General features: G+C 52.4%; 1 protein-coding gene and 1 long non-coding RNA gene across 2 annotated transcripts; both read right to left on the reverse strand.

Moving 5' to 3' along the window:
* Window positions 1-527: 527 nt before the first annotated feature.
* On the reverse strand, window positions 528-16295 carry LOC118175964. The gene is made up of 3 exons (XR_004755219.1): window positions 14202-16295; window positions 11379-11384; window positions 528-1676 (listed from the first exon to the last, which is right to left on the reverse strand). It is a non-coding gene; the product is annotated as an uncharacterized LOC118175964 (long non-coding RNA).
* CACNG5 (calcium voltage-gated channel auxiliary subunit gamma 5) lies at window positions 2449-17782 on the reverse strand. Its single transcript, XM_035342643.1, has 7 exons — window positions 17621-17782; window positions 12084-12373; window positions 6092-6411; window positions 5287-5373; window positions 4968-5108; window positions 4389-4534; window positions 2449-4052 (listed from the first exon to the last, which is right to left on the reverse strand). The coding sequence occupies exons 3-7, from the start codon at window positions 6297-6299 to the stop codon at window positions 3795-3797; spliced, it is 840 nt and encodes a 279-aa protein (XP_035198534.1). The 5' UTR covers window positions 6300-6411; window positions 12084-12373; window positions 17621-17782; the 3' UTR covers window positions 2449-3794.
* Between the last annotated feature and the right edge of the window lie 798 nt (window positions 17783-18580).

Consider the following 18580-nt stretch of genomic DNA (forward strand, 5'->3'; position numbering starts at 1 on the left):
TGGTCTGCACTCCTGAAGGTTTGGGGTTCCTGCCTCACCTTAACCTCCCCAGTGGCTCTCCATGTCCGCTGGCAGTGCAGGTGCAAGTGAACAGCACTGGAGGGCATTTCAGCCACATCTTTATATATCTACATAGATACTTCTTCCATGGCACAGAAAGGAGCTCTGGAGCTATAAGCTGCTAGAGCAGCAAATGAAGCAGAGAATGCCCCAGCACAGCCTCGTTATTCCCAGCTGCTTAATTATTGCTCACAACTGGTCTCTAGTGAACCTCTTGTATCTTCTCCTCACAATCCAATGAGTTTTTTTAGGCCTCTACTAACTAAGAGTAGCCTGAGCTGCTCACTGCATGGCCCCATCACCCCTGGGGTGCAGGGACACCTCAGTGACAAGGGGCAGGATGCAGAGCCTGTGGGCTGGGAGAAGGGAGCTTCCATTGCCCAGGAGAGACGAGCCAGAAAATGCCTCCTGGGATATCCTTGCTGGGGTTACCAAGAGGGGCTGTTATTGAACAAAACCCCAAACATGTAATCCTGCGATTCTCTGATTCCACAAGGAAGCTGCAGATTTCAGCAGGGGCAGGGAGTACAACGAACTGGGTGCAGATCAGGCAGCACTGGAGTTTTTTTACCCTTTAATCCCAGTAATTTGCTGTAACATTAAGGTTCAAGCACCCGTGGCCATGTGCACAAAGGGTCTGATACCAGTGTCAGTCATGCAAAATATGAGATATTTTCCTTCAAAGAGTGCAAACGATTCTCTATAAAGCATTACAAGAGCAATTATCTTCCTGCATCCCCATGAGCAGCTTGGTTCATCCTGCTGGGGTACAGCAGTGGAGGTGTGAGTTTAAGCACTCTAGTCCTGTGGGTGTTAAACCTCTAATTTAAATGCTAGCTTATCCCCAACCTTTGCTTTTCATTTACTGCAATCCAAGAGACGGACACAGGATATTGTGAGGCTGGCACAGAAATAAGAATGGGAGAGAGACCAAAGCAAGTGCCACTATTTGAGGATGTGGCATAACAGAGATTAAGGTGGGGTGAGGACTAGGAGAGATGGTCAGATAACAAGTAGGCACTCCCCCTGGGTACTAGGGTTATTTTTTGGCACTTATTGCCCTGGAGCACATCAGCCATGGGGTGATGCTCTGAGGACATCACAGCATGGCCAGGCTCCGTGGCTCGCTTGCCCCACCAGGCATGCTGTGCTCATGTCCCCTGTGATGGCATCACCCAGCACGTGGGCAGCAATGCCCCCCCCCAGCCTTGGCTTCCCCAAGGACCACACTTTCCTGTCCAAACACAGCATTTACTGAGCCAACAACCCCTTCTTTTGACAAATTTCTGACCACAGTCCTGCGCTTATGAAGGGCTCATGCTCACCAGGTAAATGTGTGAATTCCCAGGCTCACAAATGGAGCCAGATGATGACAACCTCCCCAGTGAATTAAAATAATTACTTTTCTAATTTGCTCCTAGGCTCTTCTAAACCCTCTAGGGCCTCGAGGAACACATGAGGTTCTTCCATGCCTTCTGTTTTTGTAGGCAGACACTTTAAATTGAGTAATTCTGTATTTAATCACTACAAAGGAAAGCTCCACAGCGGGACAGGGATGTCCCTGGACGCTGGGCAGGATTAATTGTGCTGAGCATCCCCGCATGGGGAGGGTGCCTCTGGGCAGCAGTGATGTCATTCTGCATCCATGCAGTCCCGAAGGTCTCCCCTCCAAGATGAGCTGAAATATAAGGGACCCATCAAGAGGAAAATGCAAAGGCAGCAACCTTTGAGGCACAGTCAAGCAGTAACACCAAGCCCAGCAAACTAGATTGAAACTGTCCTTCCACTGGATCAGCTGTCACAAGGCCAAAAGTGATCAAGATGACATTTTGGGACCAACTCACCACTTTAGCCAAGTTCATGTGGATGGATAAGCCCTGGGGCTGCAAATGAGCTGCAGGTTTTGTACAAAAAGCAGCTGCAAGGGGCAGTGTCCAGACAAGGCTGCAGTGGGGGCTGCTCCTGAGGCACAGGGACACATTGTGCCCCCACGCTTGGCCCTTCCTGGCAGCTAACCCCTCATAGCACACTCACGGAATGGTTTTAGTATGAGGACACAGGCACGTGGGAGAAGTACAGAATAGGGGTAAGTATAACTGTGTTCACAGAAAGCTGCCTTGGTTTTATAACTTAGCAAATCAGGAGTAAAAGATGCTAGATGACTTTACTTGCTTATCTGAAGGCACTGGAGAGGACATTGTCTTGTTCGAGAGCTGGCTGGATATACTCTTACAGCGAGGTCCCCAGGACGGGCATCAGCATCAGTGCAGACAGCAGCTCCTGCTCGAGACTTGTGTCCAACTTTGGAGTAGTTCATGAATGACAACTAATAATAAAACAGTGCAAACATTCATTAAACACTATGCTACAAATGACATCAAAACTGTGTATATTCTATTTGTTTTAATTACAGTACGACAAAACCAGCTCAAATATACCAAGAATCCCCAGAGGGTTTTGTTTTGCACAACGGAAATGTTCAGAAAGACTCAAAGTAACAAGACCAGAACTCAAGGTTGGAGGAAGCTCCTTCTGCGAGGCAACGAGCTTGAAGCTGGCACAAGAGCATGTGAGGGAACGCCACGCCGTTGTCCCCTGCCCTGTCCGATGGATGCTCTCAGCCTGGCAGCGCTCAGTCTTCTAGGACCAAAGTGCATCATATGACAGCTTAAAACTTAAACCTCAAAATAAATTTCATATGCACGCACACACACACAAAAAAGCAGCTAAAAATCCATTTTTTTCTGCAAAAAATAAAACATAGACCAACTACTTTGCTATTGTGGACTAGTGCCATTAATTTCAGCTGTGTCACTTCACACCAGTTTGGAGTCTTGCCTTTCACTGAAATAACTTGCAGGGCCTTGCTCGGATGGCTGTGATTTTCTTAAATCCTGTGCCTAACATTTCCTATGAGAAGGTTCTAGGTAGTTTTCCACTCAACCCTGCACTGAAATCCTCCCAGTCACTCTTCAGACCTCGTCAATGGGATGGTGGAGGAGACGTGGGTGCCTGAGCCACCCCAGCAGCACGGGCACCTGTGGCTGTAGTGTCTCCAGTTCCACATGGGATGGGAAAGTGACACTTTGCAAATGGCCACCGAGAAAACCCAACCTGCTTGCATCTGAGCCTGCTGAGGTATAGTCGAGAAAGATGGCTATTTCCCATTGCAGCCTGGTTAAAAGTGATATCCAACGAGAGGTATCGACCAGTAAACATTGAATCAAGACAAAATTCTTATTTTTCTAATGATGACTATGCCTTAGAAATTTACACAAATCTTTTAGGCCTGCTGGTGCTCAGGCCAGTGAATCTACAATTAAATGATAGCCAAATGCACAAACTTTTGCAGCCTACCTAAACCAAAAAGATACACTTGTTTTTTTTTCCTAGTTCTACTTCATATTCTTTTTTTCTGCTCTGGAGTCCAGCCTTGGATTTGTCCCTCAGGCAGAACTGCTGTTTGCTCAGCGGGAAGAGCTGGAAGAAGAGGGCTTCGGAGACATTTCAGTTATGTAGGGAAGAATAAATAATAAAAAAAAAGAGACCAACAAAGAAAATAAAATATCCCAATTCCCTAGGTTACATTGTTGGTTATATAACCAATCTCTATGGTTATATTTACGCTCCTATAAATAGAGAATTGCCCTGAAAGAGAGGCCTAAAAATGACGAGTGGAGTCAGGACAGTGACCATCGGCTGGTGGGCCTGGGGAGGCACAGGGGAGGTGACGCTCAGCACGGGGACGAGGACATCTGGTCATAGTCGGGACACTTGAGCAGAGCTGGGTAGCTGCTGTTCATCTGCAGAGATGCCTCGCTGGAGATGTCCGACGGGCTGCGTCCCCGTGCCCATGCATCTGGGTGCAAGAACTGCCCCGAGTAGTCGGAGCAGTTGCTCAGACGGGGCCGGTAGAAGCCAGGGTGAGGCCGGTAAATGTCCTCGGCGGTGTATCGCTTCATGAACAGGTACACAGACATCACCCCGGCGCTCTGGAGGGGAGAGAAGAAAAACAAATGGCTCTCTTTGCCCTGCTGATGGCTCACAAGTGCTCAAGGAAAGTTGCTTCCCCACAGTACACACAGAGAATCAAGCCCATCTCCTGCTCTTCTGCTTTCATACTCTGCATCAAATCGTGATCAGCTGTCCCTCACTGCTCCAGGCATGTTCTCCATTATATGTACCTCCCGCCATACTATATATTACCTCATAGTCTACCCTTAACACCCCTCCCCGTCCTCTTTCTGCTTCCAGCCTGTGCAACACTGACATACAATGGCTGAGAACGGACAGCGCTCATTACAGGGATGTCCGGGAGCTGCCGGTACCTCCGTGAGAAGGAAGGAGATGGCAGAGAATGCGAACGACCAGCCGTATTTGTAATTGAAGAATGTTTCCGAGTCCTTGGTCCTGTTGAGCATCTCGTCGTTAATGCTGGATATGTAGAGGACCAGCCCCACCACCAGGGACAGACCTGGGGAGAAAGTGAGGAGGAAGGCAGTGAGAAATGCTTCGGGGAGGAAGGTGGTGAAGCAGCAGCTGCCTTTAGGAGCAGAGTGGCAGGTGAAAATGTAAAACTGTGGAAGGGTGCTTGAAATAACCGGGGAAGGAGGCTGCTTTCCCGCAGAGCTCACCCAGGGCACTTCTCCCATGTCAGTCAGAGTGTTATGTGCTCAAGCTTGTCCTTCTGCGCTCCCTGTGCACAGCCAGGAGCTGGCTTCAGAGCTTGGCTGTCACAGCTATTTGTTCAACACTCATGTAATCACATAAATAAAACACCTTCTTGGCTCATGCAGAAACGTCCCGGCTGAGGAGTTTGACGTGTCTGTGACCACCTCGCCACAAGCCGGAGATCATCCTCCGTGCCCAAGGATTTTCTGAGGAGCACTTTGCTCAGCACTACTCACCCGACAGGATGAAGAATATCCCCGACACAAAGGCAAGGATGGTCCTGTGTGGGCGGACGTGGCCGATGTTGCTCAGGATGAAGCCGATGAACATGAAGAAGAGGCTGACCAGAGGGAAGGGGGTGGCAGAGCGGATCATCTCTGGTGGGAGAGGAGCAGAGGACAGGTCAGGGTCCCCGGGTCCTGCCTCGCTGCCAGGTGGATGTGGGTGTGTGGGTGGGTGGATGGAGCGTGTTCAGCAGTGGTACAAAGGGGTTTACTGGGAGATAACAGCCCTTTGATGCCCTACGGGATGCAAAGACCCCACAGAATCACTTACTCAGGACATTGACTGTGGATTCAGATGTCAGCTGGATGTTCATGGGCATGACGTATTCTATAGTGAAGCACCGGCCACGCTCCTCACCTGCAGTAAACAGAGACCGAGTCAGGCCTGCAGTCTGCGTATCTGCTTGTTTTGGGGGGGGGAGGGAGTGCCTTTAAGATTAATTTCAGTGCATGCAAGAACATAATCTCACTGTTTAGTGCTGCTTCCATCTCGGATGTTTGTGTGGCACACTGAACAGCATGGTGAGTAAAATCCTTCCTCTCACACTGCCCTGTCCACTGAGCTTGGGATGAATTTTTTCATCTCCTCCCAGCTTCCCAAAGCAGCAGCTGCAACCCCAGAACATTTTGGACCTGTCAGTCTGAAACTCCAATTCACTGCGTTTTGTCCAGCTCCATCCCCTCAGCCAAACTGCTTCATCAAAACCAGCACGAGTGGAGGAGACGTTTCAGCTGACCTGAATCCCAATGTCGCTGGGACAAAGAGGAGGTTTGAGCAGCTGCCCAGGCGCTGGGATGGATGGAGGGAGTGAGGGGCTGTGCGACTGCTGCCTTGTGAGCAGTAGGGTCCTGTACTGCAGCAACAAATCATCCCAGTGCCTGCACGCAATGAACGGCAGATTTATCCATCCGTCTGATCCAGCCAGACACTGGGTGACTGCAGCATTGCACGGGCTGTGCCTGACTGGGCACGAAATGGGCACAATCCTCTCCAAATCCAGCTTCCCCCAGCCCTTCCCCATGACAAGCAGCAAACGCTGCCCTAGCAGGGCACATTTTGGGGCAGGAGGCCATACCTGCAAGGAAGCAGACCCTCCAGAGCCCCGCATGCAGCGACAGCTTGATTTCGGCCGTCTGGTTCTGGGGCTGGACAATGCCCTCCTCCAGGTAGAGCCAGTAGTCGGTGCTGACGGAGATGCCCAGGAGGCCGAGGCCGCAGACGGCGAACACGCTGCTGAGCAGGGTCAGCGCCTTCCTGCCGCACGCACTCATCCCCAAAAGCATGGAGGGGGGAACGCCACGGGGAGAGGGGCTCGGGTCGCTGGCGTCGGCCGCTTCCGTGGGAGAAACAGAAGTCTCAAAAGCTTTGTCCTCTGCACTTGATGTAGGTGGAGCTGAAATAAGCCATTAAACAAATAGCACTCTGATGGATGGGGAATGAGTGAACGGCATCCCACCTGTGGCTGCCCCCTGCCCATGTAGGCTGGTGGGTCTATGGAGCAGGGGGCTGGCTGCGAGAAGCTGGCAGAAGCAGTTGGGTCAAGGCAGGTGGCTACTCAGGCACAGCCCCTGCTCCTCACCCCGGGTTTAGCCAAACCTCGGTGTCCGAGAGCTCCTGCAACAGGGGCAGCGTGAGGCAGAGCGCCTTGGCACGGGAGCTGCTGAGGCCTGAGAGCACCGCATTAACACATCAGCAAGAAAACTGCCCGACCGACATACTCCTGCACAGCTCCGGTCACCACCGTGTCCCCACAATATTGCCATTTTTCCTCTACTAGGGTAAAAAGCCACAAGTGCTGGTGACAGCTGGGCACAGGCTGAGCAGGCGCAAGTGGAGCTGGTGCTTCAGGGGGAGATGGGGAAACGGGGCCAGAGAGCTGCAGCTGGGCTCTGGGCAAACATGAAGAAAGGAAGCAGAAAACCTTCCCTTACTCCCTACTTTGCTTATGGATGGAATATTCCTTTTTTTCTTTTGTTCTCACTGATTTAGCAGTTCTCACAGTGCCTTGCAGGCTGATAAAGCATCACCAGAAATTGGACTTCGGATGTGGCAGAGAAGTACAATTAATAATGGGGGATGGAAGGGGAAAAGACATACTAATGAAAGACTAGAATAATAAGAGCAAGAAGGAAAAGATGCATGAGCGAGATGGTGTTCTGGGGAGGGGAACAAGGCAGATAGTGCTGTTGACTGCTTTTATAAAGATGACATGAATCACAGGTAAATGTGTGTTGTGTTTATTTTCTAAGGCACATTTTGCTGTTGTTCAGCGCTGCCGACAATAAGGAAAAAAAGTCTGTCTGGACAACAAAGCCACCAAACCTAACACAGCAGTGACAGGGCACACTGTCCTGGGGCAGATTCTTTTAAAAGTGGCACAGGCCTTGTTCCCACTGTGGGAAGTTTTGTGGGATAAGCAGGAGATGGCTGAGGACAGACCTGGAGCCGAGCACAGCTTTCACCCACTGCACCTGATGGTGTGGAAGGGAAGGCAGAGCCCTCCTGAGCAAACACAGCACTTCAACAGCCATTCCCAACTAATGATGGCTAAGTAGCAGAGCTGGGGCACGCTGTGTCGTGCATCTCTCCAGGTGCCAGGTTTTGAACCCACGCAGGAATAACTCGATGCTGTCTGCATGCACGCCTTGTGCTTGGTGCTGCAGCAGGTCCTGGGGATGGAGCTGTTTTGGGGATGAGGCTGTCTTGGAAGGGAGGTCTCGCTGCAGTCGCTGTGGCAAAAGGGATGGGAGCCAGAGGGTAGGAGCTGAGATGGCAGCGCTTGTTGTGCTGACACACCTGGGTAGGTGAGCAGACTGGATTTTTCTTGCACCTCTGCTGTAAAGGTATTAATGCTTACAGTGACTTGCAGAGATGCCAAAAATCCTCACAGCTTGCACTTTCACACTTGAAAGCCTCTGAAGATGCTGCTCTGCCGTAGGTCCCTCCCAGAAGCAGACGGTGCTCTGACAGCTATTTTGGAGCAGCAGCAAGCCGGGCTCTTTTGGGGAGCTCAGCTCTTGCAGCGCACACCCCTGGGTAGCCCCCATACACATACACCCCTGCAGCTGGTCCTACACACAGCCCTGCCTGCACCTCCACCTTGCTGGGCAGGGACAAGGAGAAAAAAAGCAAGGAGTGCTACTGGGAGGCTCGCAAAGTTTTGGGAGAGCTTGAGAAGGAAGGAGAGAGGTTTTTATTATCACATACCGCACCGAGGACAAAGCAGACAAGTACATCTCGGTAGGAAGCAGATGTACTTGCACCCTCAAGCGCTGCAGCCTCTTTGACAGTCCTCTCCCATCTGAAATCAAGGATTTGGCTCTTCCTACGTTCACACTGAGCTGCTTCCCAGAAGGTACCGACCTACGGGAAGGGGAGTGCTGTCACAGCCCAAGCAAATGCTCTGGCTCCTGCTCCTGCAAGCTCTCCACCTTTGCCTTTGCTAAAGAGGCTCATTTTTAATGTTGTTATTTAACATTTTCTTCAGCCCAAGAAATCCAGGACGTGTCCCCAGCAGTGACTGTGGGTATTTGTGTTCTGTCCACAGGCTGGGCATGGCAGCAGATGGGCACAGCCCTCAGGCTGGTAGAGGTGCAGTGGTGGGGACATGGGATCCTTTTTAGTCCTATTTACCTTCAGCAATGTGTCCCTGCCACGATGTCCCTTGCAAGCCAAGCACATGCTGCTGGCTGCACAAGGTGCATTGAGGAAAAGCCCAGAGCTTTTTTTTCTTCCTTTTTTTTTTTTTTTTTTTTCCCTTTTTTCCTGAGGAATAAGTAGGCAGCAGCTTAAGAAGGAATAGAAGCTTTGAGGCAAGAGAAGCACGTCCTGGTAGAGAAGCAAGGTAGCACTGCACCTCAATTGTCCAGCAGCAATGAGGATAACCTCCCTGTGAGGGGAATGGGCTGGCATAAAGCTGCAGCAGTTAGGACACCACTGTAGTGCTTCACTGGATGGGAATGTGTCCTTTCCCAGCCCTGCACGGGTCCAACAACATGACCATGCAAAGGGCAGATCCTCTGACTCAACTGTTGTTCTCCCTAACTTGTGACCATATTTTCTAGTTGCCACATCAAAATGAACAGTGTTTACTACAGGATGCCTCATCCCTCTTGGCATTTCAGTGCCAAAATGGTAAAAAAGGAGATGGGATCTATTCTTGGCTCATGGATCATCAACAAAGGTCCTTACTGCACTTTTTTTTTGTTGCTGTTGTTAATAAGGCACCAAAAATAAAAGTAGGGAGTATGTAAAAGTCCAAATAAAGCCATTCAGAGGGAAATAGATATATGCGTGACTCCTTTGCTGTCTACCAACACCAGGGATTAGGAAATAGACCGGTTTGGCATCATTTATATTGGTCATTGGGGTGACGCGAGCAGTAGGAAGAGGGCTCAGGCAGCAGAATCACACCTCTCAATTGCCTCATTTCTTTTCACTCTCACACTTCAATTTCCATGTAATCACGGGTTCATTAGAGAGTGATACTTATTACTGCCAAGCTGGCAAATAAAATCAAGCCTGATGAAGTGGGGGCCGGGGAGGCAGGGACGGTGCTCCCAGCACAGCGCTCCCCACGTCCAGCGGTGCTGGAATTAGCCGGGCCCCAAGAGAAAGATTTTTCAAGGACACAAAGAGAAGCTGGCTTGATTTTCAGCAAGGATTTAGTTCCCGGTAACCTTTTCAAACTGTGCAATGCTCCATACAGATGAAAAGGTGATGCTGTTCGGCTTCCAACAGTATCTGTGTTTTAAATTTAAATGAATATCACCACCAAGATTTCCAAGAAGCAGGACCTGAGAACTGTTCCTGCTCCTTCAACTACACTGCACCTGCTTGTACTAGCCCAGGAAATGTTAAAGGCAGCCTGCAGTGTAGCCTGCAGGCCTCATAATGAATTTCTTTTTGTCTTGTAGCCATAGCTTCTGATGGGAATCGCACATGCCCCTTGCTGGGACGGAGCCCTGCAGAACCCAAAGTGAGCATTGGCATTGCTCCTAACACAGCCCACCCAGGTCCAGCAGCGACCTGGAGTCCTGCTCCATGGTCACAAGTAGAAAACATTGTCCTGATCCTGATTGCTCACCCCCTGATCTGACTCAGAGCACAGGTCACTGTCTTGGGTTATGTGGAGGCGCTGGGAAGAGTAAATGTCACCGCAGAGCTGCCTGGGCTGGAGGAACCGTATCAATACCCCACTGCTGGTGAGTTCAGTGTAACAGCACTCCCTCCTCGCCTGGGCGAGGGGAGAAAGAGCAGGGCTGAGCAGGCAGCTATTGATTTCCAGGAGGCTAGAGCACCATTTCTAATTTCCTGACATTTGCGGCGTGGGGAAGCACAGCCGAGGTTATCAGAGGGAAGGCTCGGTTTGTGGTGGGGTGCTGGTATCCAGCACAAGCCTGCTCCTCCAACAGCCCTGCTGCAAGCCAGAGGCAGAGGCAGCTCAGAGTTAAGCCATGGATCTAGAGCAGTGGGAGAGGAGAACACAAAGGAGGAGGAATGAAACCTGGAGAAAGGGGGATAGGAAACCCACTGAGTGCGTGAGAGATGTACAAAGAGCGCTGGGGAATGGCACAAGAGGAGAGCGAGCTGCGGCGGAGCTGAACTGAAAAGAGCAGCGCCCACCAAGCTGTGACGAGAAAACTGGGCTGGCTAAAAATAAAGGGCCTTCAAGTAGCACGATCTGCTCCTCAGGACACAGCGCAGGCCACAGTGGGGGCAAGAACAAATAGGTCAAGGAGAAGGGCTCGCTCAAACCACGCTGCTCACAGCTGTGAACGTAGGGGCAGCCAGGCACAGGTGGTCACCGGCCCTTGGGCTGCTCAGCGCCACGCTGCTCCCTCTGGGCAAATGCCCCAAAGCCTCACCTGGTCATTTGTGACCCTAATGCAGTAGGAAGGTGGTGGTGCAACTACGCAGTGGTGTCTGCTGAGCTCGCAGGGCACGTGGCCCTGCGATGGTGCTCTGCTCGAGCCCAGCCACCGCACAGATCTCACGACACGTATTATATAGGAGGGCATAAATATATAAGGCAGCTTTACAGAGCTGCATTAGTGTCACAAAGAAATGTGTCGGCTCGGTTTCTGAGAAAGAAATCGCATATTGGACAAAATAAGTACAGAAATAAATCTTTTAGATGTGGAGGAGGTTTAGCCTGATATTAAGAAATGAAGCAGTCCAGCTCATGGCAGTGTGAACAAACGCTAGTAACTGCTCCATCCAGCAGCCATAAACTTCAAAAGAATCAATACCGGACTTGAAAGCTTCCCTTGGCTGCAAACAGCAGCGCTGTGCTGCCAGCCCGGCACGGTGCATAGCCATTACAGCAGGATAGAAACACGAGCATTGACTCAATCAAGCACGCTGGGCTCACAGGCTCTTAAGAGAGTTGTTTGTTTGTTAAAAAAAAGAAAAAAAAAAAAAAAAAAGGAAGGCTGGTTATGAGTTAAAGTCTAGCTTAAGTCACACCAATGATAATCCTATCAATTTTTTGCTTGTCATCAGACACAAGGAACACCTGAAAAACAATTAGGATTAAAACGTGCGACTGCCACACACTGTTAATGGTCACCAGCGACATGTTTTATGATGGGGTTACTTAGGATTTGTCTTTGAACTGCCCTTTCTGCGTGGAACAGTTTTGTAACTGAGTCCACCTTCAGCTTGAGAACCAAAGAGGAGATAAAACGATATTCCCAAGGTCACAGGAGCAGCAGCTGAGATTTACCTCCCAGCCCCAGACCTCTAGCCAGATGCTTTCCTGAAACGGCCGCCTCCGCCGTGCCCGTGCCGCCACGCTCGCTGAAGCGCTGGCTCTGTTCCAGCTCATTCACACTAATGGCTTTGGATGATGCCAGCAACTTCCAACAAATAAAACCATCGACCGAACGCCCCCCCCCCCCGGCCCCAGCTCCCACGCCGCCAGCACAGCCTGTCTGCACACACTCATTCACTCGGTCTTACAGGACCCACAAATATCCCCCCCCAAACCTCCCACCGAGCATCCCCTCCCTGCGAGCGGCAGCACCCGCGTGCCTCGTTTCTCCTCAGCATTTTACAGCTCTTACCTCTAAATGCCAGCCGAAGCAATGTTGTCACGAGAGGAAAATCAGCGGTGTTTGCTTCCGAGCTCGGCAGCTCAGGTGCTGACAGAGCAGGAAGGGAGCTCACAGTGAGGAGGGGGCCCCGGCTGGTGCCTGGGCTGCGGGGTGCCCGCGAGCAGATGGGCACGAGGTGGTTTCGGTGAAGGTCCGGGGCCACAGGAGAGGCTCTCTGCCCCAGACTGACTCACATGAGGGCGGCACAAGGCTGGGACGAGTGGACAGGCAGATGGCAGGCAGGTCTCACAGCTCCGACCCTGTGGTTTTGTAGGAAAGCAGCACATGAAATGTGTTTCTCAGGAGGGAAACAGGAGGTGAAGCACGGAGCTCGGAATATTGCCCATGCACCCAACTCCTGTTCTTGAGGAACAAACTACGTGTATATATATACACATTCAAAGTTTCCGTCAGTAGCAATAGCCAACACCTTTCCTTACTGGACCCTTCCCAACGCCCTTTCACCCCCTGCATATGAGAGCTGGCACCCAATAGCCACCCCCTGCACTGTGTCAGTGCTCCCCGTCAGGGACACGACCCAAACCACTGGCTTCTATCCTCTACAAAGAGCTACAAAGGAAGAATAAAAGGGGGGATATTTAGCACTGCAAAGCAGATCAGCTGGGGACTTTGCTATAAGATGAGCAGAAATCTCATTGCAGTGTCATGTGGAGCTGTGCTTGTCCATTAACCTCTGCGTGCTGTAAATCACAGGTTGCAACCCGCTGATCGGGTGACCCTCTTCTGGCTTCAGCTTAGTGCTTCCCTCAGCTCACCTTGGCTGGCACAGAGCCTGAGGGAAGGCAGCAGCACAGATAAATGATGGCAACGTGATCTCCTGCATACACAGCCACTGGGGCAGAGCAGCTGGCTCAGTCTCGGACATGCAGCTCACCGCAGGACCGGGGTGAAGTACTGGATCTCTAACTGTTGGTTTGTGTTCACTTCCACTTGTCATTGAGGATGGTATGAAATCCTGCAACAGTCTTGTGTATTAAAAAGGGGCAAAGAAATCTCTTCCTTGCATATGACAGCTTTTCCACGTCTCTGTGTCCTTCCAGCAGCAAGGCTGCTGAAGAGCTTGGGCACCTTTTCCTTAAGATATTCATGTTTTAAACTGAGGTGGCTATGGACAGAGAGCACGTACCGGTGTAAGGTTTTCCCTCTGCCTTGCAGGCACCACGAGTTATGAACACGACTGCAGGAAGCTTCCCTGGGCCGGGAGCTTTTACTGCTGCAGGACATCTGAGGACAAGCCCCAGGTATGAGCCCAGGTTCCAGCCGCTGCTGAGCAGAGCGGGGCCACCACCCCTGTTTCCTTCTTCTCCCCTTAGTGGCAGTGCGTGACAGCCTGAGCTAAATTAAGCAGCGCTGGGAGGAAAAAATAGCATCAGGAGCTAATTGAAACTCTTCCACCTCCCCCGTGCCTGTGCTGGGAGAGGCGATCCCGGTACCTGCACAGGCAGCCACGGGAGCTCCCCGACGTGCAGCTCCCCTCCGCAGCGCCCACGGCTGCATGGCTCCTGTGGATATTTTCCATACGATAAGTGAGACGAAGCAAGGAATCCCCGAGCACCATTTTCACCTCTGAGAGAGGAAGGCTGCAGGCAGTGGTGCGATGCGTAGGCTGTGTGTGTGCTGGCCGCAGAGAGCTGCCTGCCCCAGCTTTGCCACAAAGCCTCCAAGTACCGAAACATCCCATAAAGAAAGAGAAGGGTTGCCATATCCACACCCCGGATGAGCATCTTAAGAGCTGAAAGGCCGCTAGCAGCTGTCATTAAACCCGGTTACCAAATGCTGAGGACTTCAGGACCCAGTTTCTGATATGCCTGGAGTGTTGTCTGGGTGTACATTCAGCCACGGAGCTGCTGCAGAAGTTTGGTCCCATCTTCACACAGGGAAGGTCTTTGCCTTGTGTGGCTTGTATTTAATAGTGAGCTTATGTGATAATGAAGAACATAATGGTCACTTACACCACATCTGGGGGTGTTAAACTTCCTAATGCCCTGATTTTAGCAAAGATTCATTGCCAGTGGCAGGCTGTAACTGAACACCCCAGCAGAGAGGCTAGAGAAAACCACACAGGACACAGCCAACTGCGCCCAGGCAGCAGCGGTGGGGCTGGAGGAGCACGGCTGGGGGTGTCCAGCCCAGCCTGGGGACAACATCTGCAGGAGCAGCTGAGGGAGAGGCTCGGTCTCACCCCTCCACGGCCAGCACATACAGCAGGTGTAACTTGGTTTGACTGTGGAGCTGGTCTCCACCTGCGTCCTGCTCCTGTCTGCACACTCCCTCCGTAACATCACCACTTGTTCCTGCAGCGCCTCTCCTCCACCTCTGCATGATCGGATGTTTTCCGCTCCATTGGGTCCAGGGGGTGTTTTACAGTTTACTGCAGGACAGTTGGCACACATGACAGTGACCCGGAGAGGTTGCTTTCCTCTTCAGCCATCCCCACTTTGCTTGGAAAAAGGGCAGTTTTGTGCAATTTGCTTCCTGCCTGTAGCCCACCGTTCCCGTACTGCAGGAGGGAATGCTGCTTCCAAGCAGCAGCTCACACATCAGGACGATTTAGTACAACTTCCCAAGTCACCCAGTTTCCTAGGTCAGATTTGCGGCCTTGCTTCTTCCAGGGTCTCCCCGTGTAGCCAGGAGAGAGGACCCTTTTCCACCAAACATAGGTCAGTGCTGCTCTGAACATCCCCCCAAGAGCCGCCACCGCTGAGCTGCCAAAGCAGCAGGAACCAGGGATAAGAGAAGGGCTGAGGATGGCAAGAAATGAAAGTAAAGATGCTGCTCAGGTTGGGCATTTTGACAATGCCCAGGGCAAAGCTTTAGCATGGGACACAGCACCCATTGAGTGACTTTGTCCTGGGAACAGGAACACTGGAAAACTCTTCAGAGCTGCATGTGTCTAAGCAATGGGTGGTGATTCTGTTTTTTTCCCCTCTTTCCTAATTCTCCACTAGGTGAAGCTTCATCCCCTCCTAATCCACGGCACACCAGTGGGAACATCTCATCTAGGCCTGACATTACGGTGTCAGCCTCTGTTGCTGATTTTGGGTTGTGCCCTCTGCATTTAATAGCTGAACCTGCTCAGAGACCTCCCTCCCTTCTCCACCCTGCCTCTCACCTGACTGCCACCAGGTGAGAGGCCTCCACCTGCCATGCTCCCAGCTCTGCCAGCCCCGATCCCTGCTGGCTGGTTCCCAGGGATGGGGACGTCCCCCAGAAGCACTGGCCCAGCACGGTGTGGGAAAATGGATCACCTGCGAGTTGTCCTGGGTCAGTGCTTGCCATTTGCCATACTGTTCAAATAATGCCCCCTCGGTGCAGCCCTGAGCACTGTCCCAGCAAGGTTTTCCACTGGTGAGCAGCGATAAATCTCCTTTATAATAAAGGAAAAGCAGCAAGTCCCATCTCCCAAAGGGACTGGCCACAAACCTCACTCACCTGTAACAGCACATTTTCTGAGCCTGACAATGCATGAGCTTGGCTCTTGGACAAATCCCATGTTCCCAGTAAATATTTTACTGTAAATGTCAGAATTTTGTGGCTGAGCAGCAATAAAAATTGATGTAACTTTATTCCAAGTCACATTCCCAGAACACACCTAGAACCCAAACCTCCTTTAATTGCAGCAAGATTAAGACTCACAGGTAACTTAAAACCAGGACCTAGGCTCCATCACCTAATTATTTTAAAAATGCCACCCTGAAATCAGGGCTTTAAATCTTTCCAGCTGGCTTATGAAAAAGCTCCCGGTGCTTTCTGTAGCTGTACACTTGCGCAGATCACAGCTCGCTGATACTGTTAAAGCCTCTGTGGGCTTGTGAATTATTTCCCTTTCTTATCTTCTATTCCCTTCCCTCTCCACAACAGAAGCTGAAGCTGCAAATGTTGCAGGACAGATGCTGCCAGATGGGGATTCATTCAGCTCACTGAATATATTCAGCAGCTACAGGAATACAAGAAAGAATACAAGAAAGAACCGTTCCTGTCCCTGGATGCCACAAGGAACCGCCACACGTCAGCCGAGGGGAAGGTGAGACGGCAGCGAGACGGGCTGCTGGAGCCACCCCCAGCCCTTTGGCTTTTTCTGTGTCTCATGAAGGTGTGAAACTGCCCCTAAAAGGCAGCAGCACATGAAATTGGTGGGCAGCCGAGATGGAGACACGGGGATGCTCCCCCAGCAAAGCTGCCTGCGGGGGTCACGCCACTGGCACCTGCTGTTACTGCATAAAACTCAGCTCAAGTACTGCTTTCCAGCGCCCTTGCTGGAGCTGTGCTGCTTCCAGTGACCGCAACGCCCTCGCTGCCCTTCCAAAGGCTTGCCTGCACCACGGAGGCCACCTACCAGCCTGGTGCCTTCTGCCCCAAGGAGGTTGGGGTGTGTCAAGGACAGCGATGGGGACAGTGATGGGGACACGTCAGACCCTTTGGGCTTGGGGCACCAGCAGGGAGCCTCCTGCTGCATTGTGCCTGGAAGTCACAGCCCTAAAAGTGCCACACATCGGGGGCTGATGAAGTTTCACCAAATGCCAAGCAATTAATCAACAGCCAAGCTGCGTGTCAGAAACCCTCTCTGCTCGCTGCTCTGGTGGCTGAAACATCACATTTCATGTGTCACCACCTTTCACAGGATATGAAAAAGTGGTGTGAGGAGAAGTGAAGACTGGCTCCACATCCCCATTCGCTTGTTCATATGGCAACCCATGATCCAGCATTTTTTCCCCCCTCTACTTTACCTCACTTAACAACCAGGTCAGATTTATGTCATGTAGCCTCACGTGAATTCACACTGCCCTCTCCAAGGGGGTTGCTGCACTGGAAACCACTGGCAGCCTGTGACTTCCAGTGGATTTTATATTCCTTGTGAAAAACACACTTCTTTCCCCCAGATCAATGTCCAAAAGTCCCCCAGATCAATGTCCAAAAGTCTCATCCCCATGTCACGGGGATGCTCACAGCATCCCCGTGTCCCTGCTCAGCCTGGAAGAGAAGCAGCCCTGGATGAAGAGCCTGGGTTTATGGGTTTGTGGTGTGCTAAGTCCACCGTGGGGCTTTCAGACGGGGCTCGTGTGCCACCCAAAGGTCCCATCGCTGCTGGGCCAGAGCCAGACAGGAGGGCACTCGAGGCTGCGGGCACCTTGTGGGTGCCGGGACCCCCGGAACAGCCCCGCAGCAGGGGCCGAGCCCCCAGGGAGCTGCAGAGGGATGGCTCCCACCCCGACGGGGATGGGGAAAATAACCGTACCGATCCCCTACAACCTGCCGCCCGCACCCGAGCGCCACCCCCAGCCCCCCCCAACCTTCTGCTCAGAATTAAACTTTTTGGCTTTTCCACCCAACGCGGGGAGCCCCACGGAGGGCGCAGGGCTGTGCGCCCCAATGCCCACCGAGGGCGGAGTGGGAACGGTCCCCCCGTGTCCCCATTCCCCCCGTGTCCCCATCCCTCCCGTGTCCCCCCATTCCCCCCTCCCGGTGCCCCCATCCCTGGCACTCACCGGCCCCGGGGCTGCTCCGCGCCGTGCCGTGCCGGGAGAGCCCGGGGAGAGGAGGGGAGGGCATCACATGGCGCCGGCGGGGCCAGCCCACCTCCCTCCTTCCCTCCCTCCGTGCCCCCTTTCCCTCCCCTCCTCCCTCCCTCCGTCTCTTCCTCCAGCCATCCCTCCTTCCTTCCCCTCCCTCTTTCTCCATTCCCCCTCCCTCCTTCCCCCGAGCCACCTTCCCTCCATCCCTCCCTCCCGCTCTCCATCCCTCCTTCCACCTCCCTCCCTCCCCTCTATTCCTTTTTCTCCCTCCCCTCTATTCCTCCTTCCTCATCCCTCCATCCCCTTTCACCCTTTCCTTTTCCCAGTATTTTTTTCCCCTTATCCCTTTTTTTCCTATCTCCTCTCCCCCCCATCCTTTCCCTTCCATCCATCCCTTGTCCCTCCTCCCCATCTGTCCCCAGTCGGGGACCCAGCATTGCCCCTGCCCCTCCGTGCACCCCCGGACCCCCCCTGGCTGGAACCTGGCTGGGACCAGCAGTGTGGGGAGGGCTGCGCTGCCTGGGACACACTCGTCTGGGAGCTGGGGAAGGGAAATCTGGCTGCGGCCACTGGTGTCACACAAAGCCACATCCGAGGACATGGCAGACAACAGGGAGGATTGGTGGGCAGAAAGCCAGCACGCTGGAGAAAGCCAACTTGGCAGGACTTGGGCCAGGGCAGGGAGAAAGCCAGGGCTAAAGGAGAGAGGGACAAAGGGGCAGATGCTGCGGGCCATGGAAACCATCGCCAGACTGAATGATTCAGCCAGAACACAAAAAATTAATGGTGGAGCCGGGAATAAGGACACGGCTCTGTCAGGGTGTCCAGCGATGGGACGCTTCCTCGGTCCCAGTGGGGAGGACAAGAAGAGGGTCACAGACCATGCAGGTGACCCCGGCCATGCAGGTGACCTCTGCTGGGTGGGCTGCCACC

This window comes from Oxyura jamaicensis, chromosome 18 (genome assembly GCF_011077185.1).
Source record: "Oxyura jamaicensis isolate SHBP4307 breed ruddy duck chromosome 18, BPBGC_Ojam_1.0, whole genome shotgun sequence".
NCBI lineage: Eukaryota > Metazoa > Chordata > Aves > Anseriformes > Anatidae > Oxyura > Oxyura jamaicensis.